Here is a 9,768-nt window from a genome sequence, read left to right on the forward strand (position 1 = left end):
AACAAAAAACCCCAAAATTTCTGAAGACCTAAAGTGTTTCAACAAAACATCTGGCAGCAAATACAACTCCAGCCTATTGCCTATTAAATCCCAGGGTCTGCAATGGTTAGTTTTAAATGTCAACGTGATTGAGTTAAGAACCACTTAAGGCAGCAGTGAGGCATGCCTTTAGGTATGTGTCTATGACAGCATTCTCTGGAAAGGAGTAGCTTAGACCCACCCTGAAAATGGGCAGCTGCGACATCCCGTGGGCTGGGTCCAGAACTAATTAAGAAGGATACAGATAAAGATACACCTTCCCTCCATAAAGGACTTGAGACACAAGCAAAACTAATCCTTTTCTCCTTTAAGCTGCTTCTTATCAGAGACTTGGTCCCAGAAAGGAGAAAAGACCATTTCATTTTGCATATCTTATCATTGTGCTATAAAATTAATAAAGTTAATTTTTAATTAAGTAGGGCTATTCCAGTCTCTGTTGGAGGCGCTATATATATGGGATATGAACTGCATAAATCGACATTTCCCCCCCTATTGTTAGGATCCCAACAGAAGACCAAAGATATCTGCCATGTCTACTGCATGAGGCTCCGTTCTGGCCTCATCATAAGAAAGGAAACCTGTTATTTTGGAAAAGAACCTGCCAAAAGATATTCACTAAAATCAGGTAAGTACATTTCTGGACAGACTGATGGGCATCCACTTGTTTTTACTATATATATGTGTGTGTGTGTGTGTGTGTGTGTGTGTGAGAGAGAGAGAAAGAGAGAGAGAGAGAGAGAGAGAGAGAGAGAGAGAGAGAGAGAGAGAGAGAGAAAGTGTTGGCCATTTTAGAAAGGGTTTTCCTATTTTATAATTTCTAAATAAACATTCTAAAAGTCTATTCTAGAATCCATTTCAGAAATGGATACACTGGTGAGTAGAAGCAGAAGGACCCGAGATTATGAGTAAATGTGTAATCCTATGGGATGATGTTTTCTAATATAGAGGAAGCAAACTAAATGGTTCACAGTGGCTGCTTTTGAGGCAGTAACTGTGGTGAGTAGTTTTGTTTGTTTGTTTGTTTTTGATTGTTTGGTTGTTTGTTTCTCCCTTTGGTGTGCTCTGTTGGATTGTGAATGGACTTCACTTTAAAAAAGTGAAGACCTTGTCATTAAGGAGGAACTTATCCCCTCAGACCATTGGGGGACCACAACCCTGGGATCACTTACCACTGTCACCATAGCGGCCATCAAAAAGGATGGCATCTTTGCAGAATGAAGATTGATGGCTCACCCCAAGCCCCTCTGCTGTCTTGCAGGTAGCAAGCATGAAGGGAGGCTCTCTGCCTGTTTACCAGATTCTAGGAAGAGATCCCTGCTTGGCAGTATCCAAGCGTTTGCTGCATCAGTTGACACACTGAGTATCCAAGGTAGGACTGGTCAGAGGGGACATGTGGGGCGAGGTGGGAGATAGGACATGGGGCCTTGGCAAACCCTACTCCACGGAGCAGACTCAAGAGTGTGTCTTCACACGTATCCGAAACGTTTGTTTCCTGCTTGTGTGCCAGTTCAGTGGTGTCCAAACTGGGTGTGGTGAAGCTGTGCCTCTTCTACCTATGGTTAGCATTCCATTGGTATTTTGAAATACTTGCTGTAGGTTGGCAATTGTGTCTACATCAGTCCTGATAAAAGTATTATCCTTTGAGAGAGAGAGAAAAAAAATGCACCAGTCTCCACATTTCAAAATGTTCACCATGAAGGAAAATAAAAGAACTATTTAAAAAAAAAATACAATTTTAACTTGATGTGGCTTGAAGAATAGTTTTAAGTTTTTACCATTTTTGCTGAGTTCTGAATAAAATGGTGATTATAGAGAAGGGAAGAGAAACCAGGCAGTGTAGTTCAGTGGTAGAACATTTGCCGCAAGCTCTACACAGTCTCTTATCGATGTGGGAAAAATTCAGAGCGAGGGCTGGGCATAGTGGCATGTGACGTCAGTCCCAGCGTTCGGGAGGTAGGGGAATTCCTTGGGTTTAGGGCTGCCTGGTCTACACAGTGAGCTCCAGAACAGTTAGAGTTGTATAGTGAGAAAATGTCTCAAAGACAACCAGACAAAAGGCCAAATTAAATAATTAATTAACAAATTAACAACCACACCATTAAGGAAACCTGATTAAGAATCACATATTGCCATTTTAATAATATATTATTTTATATGTGATATTATATAAAACAACTTAGAATGTATTTTATGTATTGTATATATTTTAGTATGTGTATTTAGTATATGTTTAAAATAAATATATTAACCTCCTGGTCAATATTCAAGTTTCTCACAAACTGGATTTAAATTACTTTGGTTTAGAAGTCCACCTGTAAATTCTTTTTATTTAGTATATTATTTCTTTGCAAAGTTCAATGACATGCAGAAGATACAGCAAAACTTAATGTAGGATCCTCATAAGGGTCCAAGTCTGCTTCAGTTTACCCACATATGCTTTAAAATGTTATCATGTGCTCTGTGTGTGTCTCGATTATCTAGGCAGAAGCAGAACTAGCTTACATCTGCACTCTTGTAGACCAGAGACTCTCAACCATCCTAAATGCTGTAACCCTTTGATATAGTTCCTCATGCTGTTGTGACCTCAACCGTAAACTTACTATTGTTGCTATGTCACAGCTGTAATTTTGCTATTGTTATGAATCCTAATGCAAATATCTGTTATGTAGGATATCTGATATGCAATCCCGGTGAAAAGATCTTGCAACCCACAAAGAGTCTGGACCCACAGGTTGAAAAACACTGCCCTAGACTGTAGGGAATCTCTAAGTGGTCATGCTTTATTATAAAGGGGCACACATTCACCCATGTCTTCCAAAACATGACCATTCTTCCCCACTGTCCCCTAGATTGTAGGAAGGTAAAGAAGGGAGCTGTCTTCCTCGTCCCTACCCCCACTGTGCAGGAAGCTAACACCTTTAATCCCACCCTGGGATCAGGTATGGTAATTAGCTTTTGCCTATGTTACAATGACAAAGTACGCGTCACAGTAAAAACCAAAGCTCTTCAGAGGAAATGATTCTTATAAAGAGCCAAGGGAATGGTTCACAGAATCGTTTGTCTTTTGTTCTTAATGGCAGGAACTTCACTGCTCACAGAATCTTGTGCCCTGAGCACATACAATGACCAATCTGTTAGTTTTGTTTTGGAGAATGGATGTTACGTGATCAATGTTGAAGATTGTGGGAAAAACCAAGAAAAAGGTAGAGTGCCTTCTCACATCTAAACTTAGTAATAATGACTGGCAGGGTTTTTTAATTAATTACCAATTTATCAATAATGGATTAACTGAGATCCTCGGCAGCAGTGAGTTTCACCGTCTGCGGTAATTCTAGTCCTTCATATGTCATGAAGGACTCTAGTCACATTCTTCAGGGAATAATACATTGAGAAATACCTGTTGAGACATACAGAAAGAGGAACCACATGTATTTATTAATGCTGAGCAATAAGATCTTGGCCACCTTTTCAGTGTCGCCAAAGCATAGTCTTTTGTGAAAGAATATCCCTCTGTCATAAACAATATCACCTGTATATTGGAGAATTCATCGGAGCACAATATATTCAGAGATCTGTCTAAGAACCACCAAAGTTCTGCTTTTTTGGCAGATGACAAAAAAGAGGATGTTTGTTTTCCTTGCCCAGGGGACCGGGGTGGAACTGAAACCTTTTGATACATTTATCCTTCACCAAGTGTTACCCAATGTTGCCTTTCAGATAAGGTGCTACTCCGTTACTACGAGTCTTCCTTTCCTGCACAATCAGGTAATGTGGAGGCCGGGGGTGGGGGGGATGGGGGAGGGGTTGGGGGTGAGGGGTGGGGATAGAGGGTGGTGGTGGTGTTTGGATTCTCATGCAGAACAAAGATAAATCTGAGGAAGTCCATGATTATCACGAAAAAGAGGTTCAAAAGGTTATCTTTAACCCCACACTCCTTGTAAAATCTTAGCTTCTTAGAGAATTATTCCACCTCATCTGCTCCTGGATTAGTAGGATAAAGGCTTAGCTGCACTTATAATGGTATAGCCCGTCTCAGCCATGGCTTGAACGATTCCGCTCAAAGGTTGTCCAGTAGGAGTTCCTTCTACACCATCATTCTGTTCATGTGGAATGGCTCACCATTGTGCACAATCAGCAAGCGAGAGGAAGGAGGGCGAATGCATATTTTTCCCCCCTTCAGGGCACAACTAGAAGTTGTGTATCACATGTCTGCTTATCTTCAGTTGGTCAGAACTTGGTCTGAAAGCAACGCTGAGCCGTGAGAAGGCAGGAGGGGAAATGCTCTACTGTCGGCTATTAGCGGACAGCTCTTAGTGGCTTCTCATGAACAAAGGGAAGCTGACCACAAAGCAGTATCCATTGGCATCAGTTCAATTACGAAAGGTCAGAACAACAACAACAGGCAGTAAAAAACTTACACCTCTCCTCAGAAAGATTTAGAAAGACTCTTGGGCTGGGCTTGGTGGTGCACACCTTTAATCCCAGCATTCAGGAGGTAGAGGCAAGCAGATCTCTGAGTTCAAAGCCTTATCTACAGAGTGAGTTTCAGGACAGATAGGATTACACAGAGAAATCCTATCTTGAGGGGAGACAGAAATAAAAGCAAGAAAGAAAAAGAAAGGACGGAAGGACTATCTACTTGATATTTGGGTGCAAATACTTTTAAACGGATAAATGAACTATTTTTGTTTGCAAATTGGATTCTTTGGGTTAAGTTAAATTAAGATGAGTTACAAGGCTTAGGTTTTTTTGATTTATAATTTCTTTTTTTTTTTTTTTTTTACTTATAATCGATAGGCAAATTTTATTAATCATGTACCACAGAATTTTTTTTTTTGGAGCAACAGATTTTTTAAAAAGATTTTATTTTTTTATGGGTATAAATGTTTTTCTTGCATATATGTAAGTGCTTGAGACGCATACAGTGCTGGGGAAAGCTAGCAGGCAGCACTGAATGTCCTGTAACTGAAGTCACAGGTAGCTGTGAGCCACTCGATGGGCTCTGGGAACTGAATGCAGGTCCCCTTGCAAAGGCATCAACTGCTCGTACAGGAGGAAGCATCTCTCTTATCCCACAACAGGAGTTTTGGCGGAGCTATTGTCTCTGTCTAATAGAGAGGTCAAATGCGGCCCAGTGGAAGCTGTAACACCTCACCTTACAATTTTCATTTTAAGGAGACGGTGTGGATGGGAAGAAGCTGATGGTGAACATGAGTCCTATCAAAGACACAGACATCTGGCTGAATGCCAATGACAAGGACTACTCTGTGGAGGTAACCTAAATATGGCTACGTGACAGCCACATTTGATTCTACCTGTCTATGCGCACTTAGAGGCGAGGGCGGTTTTGAAGGCAGAAGTACATACCGTGTAAATAAAATACAGTCAGTCACTTCTAACGACTTGCTTGGGAGTAGGGAAGGGCGAGACGCGTGAGGTGTGTGCACGGCCACACAGAATCACTGGGGAACGTGTCAGGTTCCCCTACAGTCAAATCAGACCTAACGTCTGAACAGGGGAGCTCGATCCCTTCAGTCTGTGAGGCCCAGAGTGACCGCATAGCCTTTCCACTCGGCTGTGCTCTTCCAGAATGTTCTTTAGAATTATTTATTTAATGTATATGAATACACTGCCGCTGTCCTCAGACACACCAGAAGAGGGCATCAGATCCCATTACAGATGGTTGTGAGCCACCATGTGATTGCTGGGACTTGAACTCAGGACCTCTGGAAGAGCAGTCAGTGCTCTTAAACGCTGAGCCATCTCTCCAGCCCCAGAATGTTTTTGTATATAAAATAATTCCTGGCTCCAAGTCTGTCAAGGGGAGGGCAGCGAATGTGCCCATACATCAGCAGACTGGGGCAGCATTACTTTCTATACCCGACCCATTCTTACTCAGCAAACAGCACATCAGCCATGGCAGGAAATTCAGATCATGTAAAGAACAAACAGGCCAGAGCAAGAAGGAAGGACATGGGAGGACATAGTAAAGAAGACGATTTTTATAAATACACAAAAGTTTGAAGTGATCCAGTCATGTGAGGCATCAACATGAACAGAGGACAGTGGCCAGCATTCTTCTCAGGAGAATACTCTAAGTATATATGAGGCTTTAAAGTGGGTTGCCACGGCATATCACGCTCTTGTTTAGTATTTCACAAACTCTGTTTCTTTAGTCCTCACGGCAAGTTTATATTGAATAATTGCCTAGGTCAGCTATTGTGCAACAGACTATCTCAGAACTCATTGGATTAAAATAATAATCACATATCAGTCCTCAGCAATTGAGGCAACCTGAGTTGGCTCCCCAGTATCCATTGTCAGGTGACTCACAACCACCTATGACTCCTGCTCCAAGACAGTCAGAGGCCTTTGGCTTCTACAGGCATCTACACTTATGTGCACTTATGTGCACATAATATACATACATATAATTTAAAATAAATATACATATAATTTACACATACATATAATTTAAAATAAATTCTTAAAAATAACATAAATAAAAATGACCTGCCTTTATTTGTTTATTTATTTATAAGAGTTATTTATTTTATTTCATGTATGTAAGTACACTGTCGCTGTCTTCAGACACACCAGAAGAGGGCATCAGATCTCATTACAGATGGTTGTGAGCCACCATGTGGTTTCTGTGCTCAGGACCTCTGGAAGAGCAGTCAGTGCTCTTAACCGCTGAGCCATCTCTCCGGCCCCTGTCTGTATTTAAATTAACTTAACTTAATTGAACAACTTAATTCAACAATTAACTTAATTAAAATTTGTCCATGTTTAAATTGGAAATGAACCAATCTATAGGGAATGCCGAACCAATCCCCAGAGAGTGAAAAGTCAAGGCTTACTAGATGCATTGCTAGACGTGTTCTCTATCTTAAAGGCAGTACATGGCCAATGAGGGGAAACATTTGTGATCGTTTGTTGCACAATAGCTAACCAAGGCAATTATTCCAGATAAGCTTGCTGTGAGGATTAAAGAGCCAGAGCTTGTGAGGTATTAAGCAAGCAGACCTGGTCAGTCTATGCCAAGCTTCTCCGAATCTGCCACACAGCCTCTGTGTTCCCTCCACTGCTCATTTCTCCCTCCTCAACTCAACACAAACTTGCCAGAAAGATCAATCTATAAATGATCAGTCCCCCACGGGTCCTGACCCAGGAAGGCGACGTTAGCTCTGTACTCCCTCCTCACACCTTGGCTTCTTCTCTTCTCTCCTCAGCTCCAAAAGGGTGATGTCTCTCCGCCAGATCAGGCCTTCTTTGTTCTTCACAAAAAGTCCTCTGACTTCGTTTCATTCGAATGCAAGAATCTTCCTGGCACTTACATAGGAGTAAAAGACAACCAACTGGCTCTGGTAGAAGAGAATGATGAGAGCTGTAACAATATCATGTTTAAGCTCTCTAAGATGTAACGTAATAAAAGGTCTGTGCCTTCTGGGTTAAATGGTTTAATGCTTCCGACTGAAGAAAGGCCAACAGAGAGAAAGAAAGCCGTTCTTGGTTTAAGATGATGTGAAATGTTATATAGAAGATTTTCTCTTATTTCCTTTTGTAGAGCTGCATGTTCAACAAAGACGTGATCCTATGACTTAGGGCAATTGGTAAAGAAACAGATTCAGCCCTGCCCTTTCCTTTTCTCTGCTTTGAGTCCTGCATGAAATCGCACTCACAGACCTCTTCAGAAGAGCACGCACCACAGCTCACGTTTTGCTTTCAAAAATCTTCATCAAAACAAAACAACAAAACAAAACCAAAAAAATAAAAACCCTACACAATTTTCCCTGGTTCTAAACCAAAGATTGTAATACTAGAGCAGTTACGGGGGGAGGACCAGCTAGAGGGAGGACCAGCTGGGGGAGGACCAGCTAAGGGGAGGACCAACTGCCGCAGAGACTGTTTCTCAGAATAAAATGCCAAATGCATCGCTATATGCCCCAGGCACCCCTCAGATCAGCCCTTTCTGTCAAGAACCCTAGCACTCCAGATGCCTACATGTCTAGACAGACAAGTCTGTGTTTGTGAAGTGGAGTGATATTACCTGCATTTGTTTCCTTCTTAAAATTCCATTTTTTTTTTCAACACAGCAACTTAACTTTAAGCAAGCCAGCTTACATTAGGAAACGAAACACATTTTAGTTCGCACCTGTGACTGAAATCATTGACGATTTTTTTTTTTTTTTTTTTTTTTGGAGCTGGGGACCGAACCCAGGGCCTTGCACTTGCTAGGCAAGTGCTCTACCACTGAGCTAAATCCCCAACCCCATCTTTGATGATATTTAACAAACTTCAAGTCTTCTGTAAGAACTAACCAGGGACGTACACTAGGGTATCTCAATAGCATGGGATCTCATGGTGCAGTCAGAAGTCCTCTTACTAGAAAGACACTAAATTGACCTCAACTTTTCAATAGCTGGTTATCGCCTATGTTTGTGGCACGCTGTGTCCTTCTCGCTGACTTCTGAAGAGCTGTGGCTTTCGATGCACGCATCTACTTGGATGAAATGTCTCTGCTGCCTGTCTGCTTGCTTTCCTTCCGCGCAAGTTCTGTCTGCTCACGGTGGAATAGGTTAGCTTAACTTCTGCCCCTTTTTTTGGTTCTTTTGACCAACATATCCGTAACAGGTCTCCTTCTCACTAAGCATTGTTTCTGTTTTCTCTGATGTCTATACGCCATCCGCTGTATTTAGTCTGAAATGCAGAATTTTACATAGACTTACTGGTTACAAGCTTGTTCCTTAAACTTTGTGTATGTTTAAGTGTTACTAAAGTAGTACTAAAGTAAGGTTTGTATTCAACCACGTAGTAATATTTCAAGCTACTAAAGGAATAGTTTTACCTATTTAGACAACAGCAATTTCTACTACATTTTTTATAGGCTTAAAACCCACTATGTATACAATAGCCGGTGGGATGTAGACAAAAGAGGCCAGGAACCGCCGTATACGATTAGAGCGGGTATAATTGTTTCATTAATTTGTCACAGTTTCACTGTAAAGGAAAGTAGAGGCAGAATCTTTACACTCCCCCCCCCGAAAACCACAATGCTGACTCTATGAATCTGTACGCATCCTTAAAATAGTAATTAAGTAGCCAAATGTGTTCTTGACGTTGTTCATAACTTTGAATAAACTAAGTTTCAAAGCCATGTGTGACCACAAAAGGCTCCAGTGTTCTGAGTTCCTAAAAGAAAATGAGTGTATGCCAGTCCATCACTGTTGACAAGTGAGGCGAGCGGCTGACTCACAACGTAGGGTGTTAAACTAGACTTTCGGGAACTTAGAAGGGATTGTGTCTGTTGTGCCTTAACCCTCCCAGCTTCTCCTCTTCTCTCTCAAATGGAAGACTCTCGCACCAAACCAAACATACACCCCCATGTTCCTGCATCAAAAGTTAACCTGAAATTCCCAATTCCTTATTTCTTTTCTCCTTTGTTCTCTTTTAAAACATAGTTGCAGAGCTGAGAAAACTTGTGAGCAAGATGAGGACCAGAGTTCAGATCCCCAGCTCCCATACAGAAGCCAAGAATGGCTGTAAACCCCAGTGCTAGGGAGGCCGATTCTGGGATGCAGAAGGCTTACCAGCCTAGCAAAGCTGGTGATCTCTGGGTTCTAAGACTCTGTCTCACAGAGGAAGAGTCCTGATGCTGCTCTCTGATCTCCACACACGTGCTCATATGCCCACCTCACAGACACATATATTTCCCACATTAATAAGATG

At 41.6% G+C, this 9,768-nt stretch overlaps 1 protein-coding gene across 3 annotated transcripts in view; it reads left to right on the plus strand.

Moving 5' to 3' along the window:
• Positions 1-7,801, plus strand: part of Il33 (interleukin 33) — a 38,480-nt gene extending 30,679 nt beyond the window's left edge. For 2 of the 3 annotated variants that reach the window (XM_032891792.1, XM_032891791.1), the window contains 6 exons: positions 539-664; positions 1,298-1,408; positions 3,120-3,242; positions 3,757-3,804; positions 5,215-5,312; positions 7,272-7,495. In XM_032891792.1, the coding sequence (XP_032747683.1) occupies positions 539-664; positions 1,298-1,408; positions 3,120-3,242; positions 3,757-3,804; positions 5,215-5,312; positions 7,272-7,463 (698 nt within the window). In that variant the 3' untranslated portion in view covers positions 7,464-7,495. Of the gene's footprint in view, positions 1-538; positions 665-1,297; positions 1,409-3,119; positions 3,243-3,756; positions 3,805-5,214; positions 5,313-7,271 lie in introns of all 3 variants that reach the window. The other variant, XM_032891793.1, reaches the window with a different exon arrangement.
• Positions 7,802-9,768: the final 1,967 nt, after the last annotated feature.

The sequence above is a fragment of the Rattus rattus genome, chromosome 2 (assembly GCF_011064425.1).
Source record: "Rattus rattus isolate New Zealand chromosome 2, Rrattus_CSIRO_v1, whole genome shotgun sequence".
In the NCBI taxonomy this organism is placed as follows: Eukaryota; Metazoa; Chordata; class Mammalia; order Rodentia; family Muridae; genus Rattus; species Rattus rattus.